General features: G+C 44.2%; 1 protein-coding gene across 1 annotated transcript in view; it reads right to left on the reverse strand.

Moving 5' to 3' along the window:
• Nucleotides 1-13,429, reverse strand: part of LOC132503577 (BOS complex subunit NOMO1) — a 52,834-nt gene extending 39,405 nt beyond the window's left edge. The window contains exons 1-7 of the mRNA XM_060120132.1: nt 13,156-13,429; nt 9,760-9,849; nt 8,202-8,247; nt 5,231-5,331; nt 4,437-4,543; nt 2,443-2,515; nt 462-614 (exon numbers count right to left, since the gene is read on the reverse strand). Coding sequence (XP_059976115.1) covers nt 462-614; nt 2,443-2,515; nt 4,437-4,543; nt 5,231-5,331; nt 8,202-8,247; nt 9,760-9,849; nt 13,156-13,320 — 735 coding nt within the window. The 5' untranslated portion in view covers nt 13,321-13,429. The remainder of the gene's footprint in view (nt 1-461; nt 615-2,442; nt 2,516-4,436; nt 4,544-5,230; nt 5,332-8,201; nt 8,248-9,759; nt 9,850-13,155) is intronic.
• Nucleotides 13,430-16,155: the final 2,726 nt, after the last annotated feature.

The raw sequence follows: 16,155 nt of genomic DNA on the forward strand, positions 1-16,155 counted from the left end.
CAACAGAGAAACACAAGGTTCTTAAATGCTGAAACTATAAATCAACCTTGACCTGCATTTTATTTTTTATTTAATTTTTTTTAATTGAAGTATAGTTGGTTTACAATGTTGAGTTAGTTTCTGGTATACAGCAAAGTGATTCAGTTACACACATATATATATATATTCTTTTTCAGATTCTTTTGCCATTATAGCTTATTACAAGATATTGAATATAGTGCCCTGTGCTACACAGTAGAACCTTGCTGTTTATCTATTTTATATGTAGTGGTGTGTGTATCTCTTAATCCCAAGCTCCTAATTTATCCCTCCCCACCTCCCGCTATCCCCTTTGGTAACCGTACGTTTGTCTTCTAGTCTGAGACTGACCTGCATTTTAAACCGTGTATTCTTAGTCTGTGATCCCCTGTGCCCCCAGCCCTGCCCACAATCTCTCTTGTTCTTCACTCTTCTTTGCTTACCTCTTTGGTTACTAAAGAAGAGAACAGAAGAAACTTCACCCCTTTCATGGGTTCCCCGTCACTGCGGACAGAGCCAGACACGTTGTAGCCAGCCACTATGAGGGGGCCCGCGGCATTGGCGTTGGAGGTCGTTACTCGTACAGTGGTGCTCGCCTACAAGAGAAGGTGTCAACTTCCAAAAGAATAAACACAAAGCGTTTAACAACACGAGGACGTGCTGACACTAAAATATTAACTGGGGGGAAGCAACATACAAAATTGCACGTGTAGTACCATAACAACAGTTTTTTAATTCGCAAAATGAAGTGAAGGGAACTGTGGCAAAATGGAGATGATGGTGATTTCGTCTAGATGGTAACAATTTACCTCTTTTACAGTTTTCCACCTTCCAGATTTTCCACTTCCACTCCTTTATGCTCTTCTGTATGTTCCAATTTTTTTTAATGAACATGCTTTATTTTTTTCCATGTTTCATGGTATGTATGTGTGTATTTTTAAACTCTTTGTCAAAGTATAATTCACATGGGGAACACTGCACACAGTCTCAGCGTCCAGCACAGTGATTTTCCCAAACTCACCATGCATCCAACACCCAGACACAGAACAGAACCAGCACCCTAGAAGCTCCCCTCATGCTCATTTCCAGTCACTACTCCCCCAAAGGGCAACCATTATCCTGACTTTTAACAGCCTGCTTTACTTTAAAACACAATTTTACATGAATAAACTCAAATTCCTTTATGTATACAATTAACAAACAATGCAAACCTTAAAATGTATTCTATTTATAATGTGTAAGCTATGGAGTTTTAAATGAAACATTTTTCAGTGTTGCCCAGAAGAGAAAAATCCTGAAAACAAAGTCATAAACAGAATACAGACATATCTAGGTGTGAAACTATATCATCAATTATAAATGCGTAAAACTTACAAGGTAAAAACTGAAATACTGATGCTTCTTTAGCAAAACAATGAGACACAGCCTCAAAACTAATATAAAAACTAAGCCTGTCAAAATGTTCTTTAAGTCTTAACTTCAATTTGTTTCTTCAGTTATTACAGAACCTCGCTTAGTATTTTTCTTCCTTTTTTGCTCTTTTATTATAAACTATTTCAGTTAAACAAAAACAACTATAGGGATCTATACCAAAGAACACCTATATAAGTTCCAACCAGCTAAAGAATAAAAGAGAATACAATTCTAGACCCTTGCAGATGCCCACGTCCCCTTCCTCCCTCCCTCTACAAACATCAGTACCATAATGAATATACTGTTTGCCATTCCCATTCGTGTCTTATAATTTTCTACGTGTGAATGTATCCATAAGTGGTATTATCATAAGTGTTTTTAATGACTATATAAACGGTATCATATTTCCTTATCCTTCAGCAATTTGCCTTTTCCCTTCAACTTTATGCTTTTAAGCACAGTCATATTGATATGCGTAGCTCTGGTTCATTCATTATTGCTGACATACAGAATTCTATTGTGTGATGAAACCACAACCCATTCTGCTCTTAATGGACATTTAGGTTGTTTATAGTATTCTGCTACTACAAACAAAGCTGCAATAAACATTCTTATACATTCTCCTTGGGCACATGTACAAGAGTTTCTAAATTGTTAAGTGTATTTATAGATTGTTGTTACAGACTAAAAAAAGAACAATAAAATAATCTCATCGGGTCCTTCTGGTGTTGATTTAGCTTAAAATAGCTACAGTTAATAACAGACCAATTTCACAGCAGGATGACAATGTTGTTACCTAAAACTGAAACCAATATAAGCAACATCTGCTACACGGAGGGAGTTTTCCTGTATAAGTACCACCAAACTAATCAGCAGCACCATTGTGTTTTTCCATCGACTTCTAGAAAAACCATAAAATCATTTCATATCTGGAATCGAAAACCTCTACATTTGTCCCCAAACCAGCACACTGTTGGCATGGCCATCGACATAACTGAAATAAATGCTCACCTCTTTCAATGGCCAGGTTGGATGAGTTGCAAGGATTTCGTAATCTCCAGGAAGAACTTTAAAAAACGCAAACCTAAGAAATACAAAATACCACTTCACTTTCTGGCAACAACCCGAGCACTTCTAATTTTAGGACAACTATTGGAAGCATAAGAAAACAATGTTTGAGTTATCACGAACTTGCCCTTAGCCAGTTAAATGAGCATAAATGAAATTCAATCCTTCACTGTACAAATCCTCATCAGACAACACTTATTGGGCACTGGCTGTGTGCAAGGAGAGGGGTTCGTGTGCTAATGGGAGAGAAGGCTGATGTTTCCCTTAACCCCAGAAATTTCTGGCCTAAAAACCAGTCCCTGTGGTTCAGCAAGGATCAGTCACAGAACATTCAAGTGTGTGTTGACAGAGTGAGAGGCATGAACAGAAGAGAAGGGAAGCATCCAAAGCAGAAGTGGGAAGGGATGAGAGATGGGTAAAGAACAGAGGACAGACCCAATAAGCTGAGACGGACGCTTACACAAGATGACACTAAGCGCTAGGGGAGGGCAGGTGACAAAGAGCGTGACTCCTACCCCAGAGTTTATTAAGACCTGTTATCAGACACAAATAGAAGCCAATCTGTGTTCTTGCACAAAGCAACTGTGATGAAACCAGAAGCTGCCAAAGATTATTCTAGCAGCTGTGAACAAACCAAGACCAGAGTGGGATGAGCCGAGGATGGAAGTACTACTACCACGTTTCTGCCACATTTAGCCCTTTGGATTTGCAAATCATCGGACCATGAAAGGGCTAATTCCAGCGACATGAAAAATTTCATGCAATTTCTTCTTCTGTGGTGGTATTATATTACATCCAATGTTGCCTGTAATAACTGGATAGAGCTTGGAAATCAGTTTGCTACAAAAGAGTTGACACTGCCACTGGATTTTGGCCTGGGTAAGATTCAGCCTCTACTTCACGTTCACAGCATCCCGGTTCTGCGCGTTACTGTCAGTTTAGTTAGCGCATAGGAAAGAGATTTGGAAAGTGATTCGGAAAGTTCAAGTCACTTTTCCCAGCACGGTCAGCAGCAAATTACTGAAACTAGAGAAAATGAAAGTCCCACCCCCTCCTCTGATCCTCTACAGATCGGGGAGGGGGTTGGAGAGGCATCAATAAGTATTTTTCAAAACTGAAATATAATTTCAACAATCATCATTTAAAAATTGGATGATGTACTGACAGACTCATTACAAACTTCTATTTTGCAGTTTAGTCATATTTGTGGATTGAAGCAGTCAGTGGTGATTTGCGTGCTTTCAACATCATCAGGTGGAACTATTCTGATATGAATCTTGGCACATCTATTAACATTTACAACTCAACGATATAAATCCATTACATAAATGCTTTAAATTTGACTCAGCAAGGTTAATTAAATAGTTATTAGTTCCAACTACAAAATGATTGTGATGTAATAGTGATAAAATGATTTTTAAAAATCAAAACTGAGCTAATCTGTATTGAGCTAAGTTATTAAGCACATATTCTATGCCAGACAGTTTGAAATGATAATATCGTAATTTAATCTTCTCAATAACCTTAAGAGGTAGGTTCCATGATTATCCTCATTTATAAATGAGGAAACCAAGGCACAGAGGCGTTAAGTAACTTGCTCCAGGGCAGACAGCTAGCAAATGGGGGAACCAGGATTCAAACCCAGGCTGTCGGGCTGCAGAGCCAGTCCCAACCATTAAATGAAGGCCTACCATGTGCCAGGCCCTGCAGCAGGTGCTTTATTTATCTCATATTTAATCATTGCATCAATGCTAGATGTAATGGGTCAAATGACTTCCATTTTACAGATGAGGAACTTGAGGCCCTGAGGGGCAGGAACCCATCTGAAGTTGAGAGGCCGAAACAGGATTTGAACCCAGGTCTCCCTAAATCCAAAGCTCCCCACACATCAGGGCCCGGCTCTAGCCTCGGGGCAGGGCGTAACACGCATGACTCACTTTCCGCCAGGCTGTGTGACTGTGGACTGGATCTTTGCTTCTGTGCCTGTGTTTCTCAGAGACACCTGAACTCCTGCGGGCCCCAGGGGCTGCCCTTTGCTGAGAACCTGCCGTGGAGACGGAGGAGTTAGGAGCCACCCGGCAGCTACGTTCTCCTCCCAGCCGCACGGTCCATCCTGCTCCCCACATGAAGCCCATGACCTTCTTTGGGTCAAGTTTCCTTGGAAAAGATAGTAGAGATTGTGGATACCCTTCCCAGGGAGGCTTGGGGACAGGGAACAGCAACAGTAAAATGACACTTTGTTTCATTGACTCTAAGATACCTTCAATTAAAGATGCACAATTATTTTACAAACCACTGCGAAAGAATAAATACCCAGGGTCCCCATCTCTAACAAGAAACCCACACAAAAAGCCGGGACCAAAGGCCCTCACTCTCAGGGTCAAGGGAAAGGAGAATAAACCCACCATGAAGAAAAAGGAAGGCAATAAATATGCGCATCTCAACCGTGGTGCTGGGTGTGGGGAGGGGGAACTCTCCCCTGAGAACCTGTCCCTCTAAAAAGCCATCCTGGCATCTATACTCGGACAGGGGAGTGACCAGCAACCTAGACCCGGCCCCTAAAAACACCTGCTACGTTTTACATGCAATTTCATTGAGCTCCCAGGCCCTCTTGAAGCTTATCTGTGGGTCCCTTGTGGGCTCAAAGCCCCCAGTTTAAAAACGTCTTGCTTTTTTAAAGGTAAGAGAAGACCCAGTATGTACCACAGTGCAAACGTGACAAATGCCAAACCTTTCCATTCACGGAGAAGCCCGTGAACACGAAGTTGACGTCCCCGCCCTTCGTGCAGATGTCGCTCACACCATCCACGTAGAGCTCCACGGTGGTTGGCTCTGCCCAATGACAGGGGGAGGGGGGAACAGGGTACAGGACACAAGAGCAAGCTGAGTTCTGGGACAGGATGAAACTGTCTGCGTCAAACACATTGAACTGCTTAACTTTCACTGTATTCACTTTTGAGCCACTCACGTGGCTTGAAATCCGAAGGCACAAGGAGATACACAGGGAAAAGTCTCCTTCCCACCCCTACATCCTACACCCACTCCCCCACCCCAAAGGGAACCAGAGTTTACAGTGTGATATACTTTTGTAAACAGTCTTGCAGCTGAGCTATATCTCAGAGTCCCATGGAAAATCCAGTGAGTGCCCAAGAGTTTTATTACTGAACGCCCACCACAGACCAGGCACTGAGCTAAGTACACTTAATCCTGACAACTATCTTAGAGGTAGCTAGTAACATCTGCAGCTGATTGAGGGGTAAAGTGGGGCACAGGAAGGTTAAAGAATCTCCTAAAATCACAGAGCTTGTGAGGGACAGAGCCCAAATTCAACCCCAAAAGTCTGGCTCCACATCTGTCTCCTGACCAAGTACAGGAGTTTGGCCACATTATACCAGGACTGTAAACTCCAATGTCCACAGTAACCGGGTGGATTAGAAGTCAGCAGACTGGCCAAGTACGGACTGCAGCAAATGGAAAAAGGGGGACAGCTTCTACCAACTACTGCCACATGACCCAGTGCTGCCCAAGCTTCCACCTTCTCAAGAACTGGAAATCTGGATTTTATGTGCCGTGTCCTGATTTTTCAATATTAGCAACTGAGTCAAATTAAAAAAAAAACTGAAGAGTTCATCAAAACAGGGGTTAAAGTTGAGTTTTAAAAAGGTTAGGAAGACCATGAAGTGAGAAGCAGAGGAAAAAATGGACCAGTCGAGAGAATTTCTGGTAAAATGAAGAATGACACACATACACAGGGGAAAGCACCAGTGAAAAATGGGCAAAACCTTGAACAGGCAGCTCACAAAAAGAGGATATCCAAATGGCCACGAAACCTATGAAAAAGTGCTCAATCTCATGGACCATCAGGAAATGCAAATCAAAACCACAATGCGAGGCCACCACTCCATCACCAGGACAGCTAAGATGAAAGAGACTGACAGCCGGTGCTGGTGAGGATGTGGAGGTCTGAACTCTTACACACGGCTGGTAGAGCAAAGCTTTGCGACATCTACCTTGGCTGTCCAGCAGTCTCTACTAGGGCTGAACATGTAAAAAGTCTATCGCCCAGCAATTCCACCCTGGTATATACTCAACAGAAATGTAGACATGTGTGCACCACAAGATATATACAAGGATGTTCGCAGGAGCACTGCTCCTAGTGGCCAAAACTGGGGCGCAGCCCAGATGTCCGCCAACAGTAGAGGGGGTAAATCACTTGATATTCACACAGCAGTAGAATGAACTAATATACTAACACATAACACATAATAAGGATGAATTCTGTGCAAATTGTCAAGAGAGAGAAACCAGGCACAAAAACGTACCCTGTGTGATTCTGTTTACATGAAGTTCAAAACAGACAAAATAATCTATAATTTTAGGTCGGGCGGCGCAATTAGCAAGTGCCTGGGATGGGGCACTTCTGGGTGCTGGTCAGGTTCTGTCTTGTCATCTAAGTGGTGGTTACATGAGTGTGTTCGTTTTGTGAAAATTCATCACCTGATATCCCTGTGATGAGTACAGTTATCGGAAAGTATGTTATAATTTAATTTAAAAACTTATTAAAAGAAAAAGAACTGACAAGAAGGGAGGGGATTCAAACAAAACACTCCTGCAAGCCACCGATCTGTGACGTCTCTGGCAGATTTGTCGTCTCCGTCTCTCTGGCCGTGGGTTGGCTTTGACTCCCCTCCGCTTTTCTGGACCGCACCAGCCAGGCACCCCCGGCCGTGAACTGAGAAAGAGCTTGTCGCCCAGATGCAAGTTGGCTGTCACTGCCACTGTGACAGCAGGGACTCAGTTCTTCCCCCTCTAACTCACAGGCAGGCCTGGTAGGAACAACTGGGCCCTCCACGTCTCCCCGCAGGCTACAGAACTGGGGTCACACACCCTCTACCGAAACGTCAAGGCTCTGCTCTCCAAAAACACCAGCCATGTCACAGCAGGACCCCTTCTTCTGATCCAGCCCACTCCCGCTCCTCTGACTTTGCTAAAAGACAGTCACCTCAGGAAAGTCTGGAGCTTTTGTTTGTACGTGTGCGGAAAGACTGCTTTTAAGTATTTACTAATTAATTGCCAATTATGTGCCAGCGATTCTGAACACATAAATACACTGGTCCATTAATCCTCCAGTAGCCTGTGAGGCAGGTACTACTACTCTCCTGACCCCTAGTGAGAAGACGGACGCCGACCCAGCGGAAGTAACTCGTCCAAGGTCGTCACAGAGCTGGTAAGGCCCAAGGCTGTCAGATCTTCTGATCTCTTAAGAGAAGTAAATCTGGATTTTTATGTCAAGTCTCACAATGTTTAATGTTGCCATTAATTCACTGAAAAATTTTTTTTAAAAACACTGAGGGGGCTAAGAAAGAAGCCATCCTGCAAGAGGAACAAAGTCCCCACTCCTGACCTCTATATTCATCAAGTTCTACTGGCACTTAATGAACGAAGCTGCTAAAGTGGAGTTTTCTGAGAGGTACAAGAAAAGATGCCTACTTTAAGAAACATGACAGAAAATCTTAAGGTAGGTCTAAAGTAACTCCAATCTACTCTAAAGTAATAGGGGCAAGGTGGTTAAAAAAAACCCTCTTCCACACTAGAAAGGAATCCTTAATATTTTAACAATCTATGCACTCTGTCAATTTAAATTAATATTCAGCATATAACCTAATCCTTTACAGAGTGTACCTGGTTATTTGTTAACTTACCAAAACTCCACCCTAGAGGAGGCTCAATCTTCAGAATGAAATCTCCCTACAAGGAGAAAAAAAAAATCACTGCAAAGGACTAAGAACTGATGACTATTCAACTAGTTTAATTTAGTTTAGTGCTAGCCTATTATCTAGAATTTTCCCACCTGAAATGGAATTCCAAGCATAAACTCTGTACTTGTAAAGGGTAGTGAGCTCGATTCCCTTCATGTGCTGCGATCTCAACGCCCGAACCTCCCGTTTAACCCATCAAAGAGTTACAAAGACTCTGTATTCAGAGCTCTTGGTCTTTTGATTCCAAACATTCTATTAATCCAGTCTCCTGTTAACCCCTCATATGACTAAGGTTGCCAGGGTCAGCCAGATCTTCAGGAACTAAAGTCATTTCTTAAAATTAGATTTTACATACACCCTTGAGTGAAGGGTTCCTTGAGAATGTTTTAATAGTTTAAAAAAAAAAACAAAAACAGATTTCAAGACCCAACTAGTCTACCTCTAGAAATCAATCTTATGTATTGTGCATAAAGATGTAAGTTCAAGAATGTTTATTGCTGTGTGGTTAGTAATAATAATTTTAAAAACTGGGAAAAAGCCTCTGTGTCTATAGAGAAATTGGGAATAAATTAGTTTGGCCTGCCTCTGACATGTGTGCAGCCATTAAAAGGAAGGTCCATACATGCTGATGTCCAAAGTGTGCCAAAACACCACCACAGGGAAAAAAAATCACATTGCAGAACAATGCCTAGTGTTTGAGTCCATTTGTATTTTTTTTAATCAAAAGCAAAACTACACAGTATATTAACTACTTTTGCAACTTCCTGTGAATCTGTATTTCCAAGTAAAAAGTTGAAATGTGGGGAGAATGAGGGGTGGGAGAACGGGTATGCATGGACACCCATCTATGTGCACATGTGTTTGTGTATCTGCATATATGTACATGCATGTATATTCGTGGATATCCGTACAACTCTAAATACACAGAAAGTCATCTGCTAGGATACACACTGAAACTTTTATCAGGGGTTATCACTACAGAGGGAGGGGGGTTTGGGGGATAAAAGATAAACTTTACTTCATAAACTTCTAAACACCTTGATTTTTTTCACAAAGCTCATGAATTCACATATTACTTATATAATTCTTTTTAATGATATTTTAAGCCGCTTGCAAGTAAAGGGTTCTATTAAATCAGGGTTTCTCAGCCTTGGCACTGGTGACATTTGGTCTGCCCCATACAGCATGGCAGGATGTTTAGCTCCATTCCTGGCCTCCACTGACGAGATAACTGCACCACTCTCCCTCCCTCACAGTTGTAACAACCAAAAATGTCTCCAGATGTTGCCAAATGTCCCTGGAGACATTGAGAATCACTGCATTCAATCAAACCAGTTCATAAGCTTGGCCAGAATTTGGCCAGAATGACCATACTCCACTTACAACATACAAAACATGAGTATTTGCACATGTGGGAAAGCCACTCTCCTAGTCAGCGCAGCCCTGTGGGTCACACTGACAACTTCCCATCGTAAAAGACTAAAGTACTCTCCCCTCTTACCTTATCATACAAGGGGATCATAAAGTAACCATTGTTAGGGGCACAGTCTGTCTGGTATTTCAAAGTCCCATGCTTGGTGTACAACTTTATCTAGAAAGGAAGGAAAGAAAAGAGAAGTCATAATATCACTGTTGAGAATTAGCTACATATAACGCACCTGAATGCATTTAGTCAAAATGCATTTGCTAAGGACCTACCATATGAAGCTACTAACACTAGGCATTAGGTCAGAGGGAAATGATAAGTATCCCCAAAATAATGTGATTTGATATTTTTCAGGTTAGAAACTATCTCCCAAAGTCATATTTTTTCAATGGTTTTCAGTTTATTTTAGTGTCTGTCTCTACGTTGTTTCTGGGTCTAAAACAAATTTTCAAATTTTGCTGTTAGTAAGGGGCTTGTTAAAATGCAATTCCTGGGGCGGGTTGGATTGGAAGTTTGGGACTAGCAGATGCAAGCTATTATATATAGAATGGATAAACAACAGGTCCTACTGTGTAGCACAGGGATCTATTTTCAATATCCTGTAATAAACCTTAATGGAAAAGAATATGAAAAAGAATATATATATATGTATAACTGAATCATTTTGCTGTACACCAGGAACTAAACACAACACTGTAAATCAACTATACTTCAAGTTTTTGTAAAGTACCTTAAAAAAATGCAATTTCTGAGCCCCACATCTGTTTCTAAAATAGAAGGTCTGAGGTGAGGGCCAGGGATCTGTATTATTTACCCTAAAGAGTTCCAATGCTTGGAGTAACATCCATCTAGAAACTTTTAATGTTAATAATCTGTAACTATGATAACAGAATTGGGTCACACCAGCTAAGAAGATGTATAAAGCAGCAGACTCAGAACATGCGCACTTAGGAAAAGAACACAGTGAAGGGCCTCCCTGGTGGCGCAGTGGTTGGGAGTCCGCCTGCCGATGCAGGGGATGCGGGTTCGTGCCCCGGTCTGGGAGGATCCCATGTGCCGCGGAGCAGCTGGGCCCGTGGGCCATGGCCGCTGGGCCTGCGCATCCGGAGCCTGTGCTCCGCAACGGGGGAGGCCACGGCAGTGAGAGGCCCGCATACCGCAAAAAGAAGAAAAAAAAAAAAAAAGAACACAGTGAAATTACGTACAGACTGCAGGCTCCCCTTGGGCGGTGACCACGGCTTACATTCCATGGCGCCTGGGTCAGTGTCTTATTTAGCGTAAGTACTCAATAAATACTCAAACTTGTTCACAGGCCATAAAGAAATTCAGATGCATGCACTTAAAGCAGGGACTAAAAATCTGGCTGTCCAGAGGGGCCATGGAAGTCCTATCAAGGGGCATTCACTTAAAGAGAGACAGATTGCTACTTAACCCAAGCCAAGTTTTGCAGCCCAAAGATCAGCTGGTTTTCCAGAGAAATCAGGAATGCAGTTTTTAATGTGAAATCTCCTGATTGTTAAAGAATTAGCAACCAATAAGTTTTTCTTTTTTAGGGATTTCTGTCTGCTCTGTTCACTGAACTGAATATCCCCACCAGACACAAGGCTTCTGCACATGCCAGGGCTCACTCAACAGTTACTGACTGAGTGAATATGATGGAAAAACACCCAGAAGGGAAGAGAGCTGGAGAAGAGCGAAGGTAGTTTTACTGGGACACAGAAAACACGATCAAGAAATGATTATGAAATATCTTATTTACATTTCTTGCATAAAGCACAGGTCAGGGCACAGAATGGCAATATACATTACACATATGAAACACCTCATTTCACAATCAGAAATTAAGAAAGAATGAGTGTCTCAGACCACCTGGACAGGCAGCCCTAGGGCTCAGGGAACACATTTCATACTAGGTCACAAAACCTGCCCTCTGCTCTCAAGGTCACTATTAGTGTTTGGGATGGGAGTGCCCCTTACTGCCTTCACTTTCCTCCTGGAGCCCCAGGAAACTACAAGTTGCAAAGCCTTTCCAGGCGGCTTCTGGAATGTCCTGTGCCCACAACCCAGGAGGTGGCATGGGCACCCAGAGATCCTAGGAGCCCTGCCACTGTCAGTGGGTAGATTCATTGAACGCCTGACTTCTTAAGACCAATCGTCTTGAAGGTGACGATTGATTAACTTCTTTAGAAAATACATGATGCTGGGTTCTGCTGCCTCTCACCCAACACCATCTTACAGGAATAAAAACTGGGACTTGGAGCAAGGCCAGGTCAAAGAGTTAGTGGGATGTGAATCTACTTCCTACCCCTCCCCCAATCCTCAGCAACCTACTTTGTAGAACACACTGGTCCAACCCTTCACCGCAGCCCTCCAGCTACCTGCACAGAAGCAGCTCAATGTGCTTTCAGACAGACAGCCTTTGGGGTCTTAGTCCCCACTCCCTTCTCTTTTTCAGCCACTTCCTTTTTTCTCTCCCCAATTCCCTCTTCTGCCCCATCATCAGTACCCTCCTGAAACAGAGGCCAGCCCTCCCTCGGGTCCCTTCCCATCTGTCCTGCAAGTGACTTTCTATCCCTACCTCCATCTATCTCCCTTCTTCTCACAAGCTTTCTGGGTCATAATTCCACTAGGCTAATAATCATCTAACTGAACAGGCATTGCAACTTAATAAAAAGACTCCTGCACAAATCTCTAGTGTAATTCCAATAACTACCCAGTACAGGCAGCTGACAACTCTACATTTTCAGAGGAAAAGGGGTCCCATGGGGGAAACCAGGGAAATTAAAAATAGTTTCCCAGCCCCAGAGATGCCAAGAGAGATCTACTGGGTCAGGATCTCTGGGATGGGAATCCATGCTCTTTAAAAGCTCCCCAGGGTGGTTGGAGGAGCAGTGGATTTGAACTTTGCGGGGACTCTCTGTTGTGTGGGTAAGACTTGCTGTATCTAGGTTCTGGAATATAGGTTTCAGAAATCTCAGTTTCAGGAGGTCTGTGTTCCTGGGAGTTTGAGCATCTGGGGTATCAATCAGTCCTAAGGGGTCTGGGTCCTGCTGAGACTGGGTTTTAAGAGATCTGGGGCCTGGATTCTGGGGATCTGGAGTTTAGGTTTTGAAGAATCTGGAGTCTTGATTTGCAGGAGGATCCTTAGTTTTGCGTGACCTAATAAAAGTTTTAGACCACCATCATCGTCACCAAAAATGTCCCGCACACCCATGTGCACATACCTTCGGGGCCCCGCCCCCGCCCCCACTCCGTAGCTGACCCCAAGATAAGAACCCTCACTCCAACGCGACTGGGGAGGAGATATTGGAGACCCGCGGAGAGCGGCGCCTTTAAAAAGGAAAGGACTCCCAGAGTGGGGGGCTGGTGGCAACTGCCAGGTGTCAGAGGCGAGGCCACCGCGGCTCAGAGAGGTTGAGCGATTGGCCCGGGGTCACACAGCGAGCTCCGGGCCGCGGGGCGGCCGCTCACCTCGATGAGCGAGTAGTTGATCTCCACGTCCGACTTGACGAAGCCCCCGCAGCCCACCACGATGTCCTCGGAGCCGCGCGCCGGCCCCACGCCGCTCAGCAGCAGCACCACGGTGGCGACCACCACCACCGACCCCGGCGGCCCCACGCCCCGGCGCTCCCGCATGGTCCTGCCTCTGCTGCCAGACCCTCCGCAGGCCTCCAGGTCCCGCCCCTCAAACCGCCCGCGGCCTGCGGCTTCCTCCACCACGGGCGGCTGACAGCCCAGTCCCCGCCCCGACAAGGCCGCGCGTGCGCGATCCGGCCGCACGCCCACTCCCCCAGGCAAAAGAATTATGGCGCATGCTCAGCAACAAAACGAGACCACTTGTGCCCTCTGGAGGCCTGGAGGACTCCGCGCACCGTCAGGCAGGTGCAGTTGCAAGGGGTGTGTGTGTACAGTCATAAACTACATAGCTAAACCCTACTTTGGAATTCAGTAGCACTGAAACTGGAAAGGACTGTTGATCGAAGTATCCAACAACTTTCCCGAATCTTTTTGACCGTAAATTTCACAAGCATAATCTCAAACCCCTTTTAGGGATTTGTGTCAACTGGTGATAAATGATGAATTCGTTTTTTTTAAAGAAAAACATGTCATTTAAGTTCAGCATAATATTTAAAAGGTATTTAAATTTTATTTAATCCCAGCTCTAATGACATTTGTATAGAAACAAACTTTGAGGGTTTTCCCCCAGTAAGCAAGAGATGCATGCAGTTTGATTTACTTTGAACTAGCTCTGTGAGACGATGCATGATTTGTCTGCAAATAAGTTCAAAAACCAGCACGTTATATTTTGTCCTAAGACTGAGTGTATAACATAGTGTAGATGAACTACAAGTCACCACATCAAAATAGACAAAAATTGCTTTTCTGACCTGATATTTGAAAGTCTTCCATTTTACTCCTGAAAACATCAAGTGCTTTATTTTGATAGTTTTTAATACTTTGTTTCTAAATGATGAGGTAAAAGAGAAGATTTCCCACTGAAATTTGCCACTGTGGCTAAAACTCAAGCAGTATTATACAATTATGACTCACAATGATTTTAAACTACACAATCGTCAAAACCTTCACAGTGGCTACAATGCAACGATACACCCACTGAGGATTTCAATCATGAGCGCATCAGATTTCTGCTTCTCACTCTGCATTCTCACTCCAAATACAGTGAGATTCTCAACTGTTCAATTATAAAGAGAAACTATTTAAATAATGGTTTTATTTTCTGAGGTTCATTATTTATCATTACAATGGAAACAGATGCCCTTTACTGTCCCTAACATAAATCCCTGGTTTGTCTTAGCAAATCACCACGGGGGTGAAAGCCATCGATTAGGAAATGCTGGCCTATGGAATCTTCTTCTCTTACAGAATGGTAAACTGAGGCCCAGAGAGGGAAAGGGACTTATCTAGGGCTCGGCACACAGCCATGTGTTGTTCAGAGAGCTGGAAAGTAGGCTTTGGGATGCCCGAGTTCTGTTCTTGGCTCTTCCTCTGTGTTCTTCCTGCCTTCCTAACCATTCTCCCTCAAACTTTCACCATTCCCCTCAAATTCATCTTCAGGTATACAAAGAAATAAAGCACTAGGACTGTGGCAATGCCAACTGGAGCGGGGGTTTCAGGGAGATGGGGCTCAAGCCTCCCCATAATTTCCATCAGCCTCCACCAAAACCACCTCAAATAAACAGACGTGATCTGAATGTAAACAGCAGACCCTCCACACTCAGCCTCAAGACAGATCCTTGAGTTTCTGTGTCCCTGCTCTTCCACAACTCCCAGGCAGGAGGACAGCTGAAGGCATACTGCCTAGGCCCCAGACCAGGGCTGGAGAAACTCAGAAAAGGAAAGGGGAAAAGGCCAGGGAACCCATGCTGTGGAAGCCCTGCCGGAGGCGGGAAAAAGAGGACAAGAAGTAACAGGGCAGCATGGAGAGCGCAAAGGATTTGAATTCTTCACTCAAACTGAGCACCTGTGCTTGTCGGTCTGAAAAAGCTGAGTCTTTCCTTCCAATCTTGAAAGGAATACATGCTCATTGCAGAAGGAAAGAAAATAGAAAAGGGAAAGCAAGGAAAAAGAAAAATTAGGATTCCCATGACCACTGCTTTAGAGCATTTCCATCTTTTCATCTATGAATATATGTTACATAGAGTCATCTCCCAAAAGAACTCGTGGCTGGGGACACACCTTGCGTTAAGACCCAGAAGAAGAAGGTAAATGACTTGACTTCCTTCCCCACTTTCCCCAACTTAAGCATATACTTTTTTCCTTTGAAAACATATCACAGGCTATTTTGTATTATAATCTCTTTTTTTCACTTAGCATTCAGCAACCATATTTCCGTATTAAATATATTTCTGGAATGGCGCTTTGAACCACAGCTTAGTAACCTAGGGATGAAATAATACTACTAATGCTAATAAGAGCTAACTCTGCTTGCGCGTTTACTGTGTGCCTGGCACTGTGCTAGACGCTTTGTTAGTCATCTTAAAATCTTCCCCCCACCGTAGAGGCAGACAATGTCCATCCCACAGGTGAGGAGACTGCGGCTCTAACTAACCAGGCGGTGCCCCCATCCCCCGTGCCGGTTGTTGGACATGTGCACACCTGTTGGGTTCACTTATCAGGATAAATTCCTGGAATTCTTGGTCCACAGTATTCGGGAAGCTTGCGATGACATTTGTTCCAGGGGGAAGGGGGGTCATAAGGGGATGCCGCAGCACTTTCTGGGGCTCCGGGTTGCCCTCCCCCGCTGCCTGCTGGGGCCTCCTTTAGCGCCCCTCCACCTCGCCTCCCTTCACCCCTTCGCGCCCCACCCCCGCCGCGCGGCCGGACCTTGCCCGGGGCCTCGCAATCCCGGCGCTCGAATCCCCGCCCCTTGCACGGCGGAGCGCGGCCAAGGAAGCTGTCCAGGGACCCATCGACAGTCTGACAGACAGAGTGACGGACGCACGGCGCCCG

The sequence above is a fragment of the Mesoplodon densirostris genome, chromosome 16 (genome assembly GCF_025265405.1).
Source record: "Mesoplodon densirostris isolate mMesDen1 chromosome 16, mMesDen1 primary haplotype, whole genome shotgun sequence".
Classification (NCBI taxonomy): Eukaryota; Metazoa; Chordata; class Mammalia; order Artiodactyla; family Ziphiidae; genus Mesoplodon; species Mesoplodon densirostris.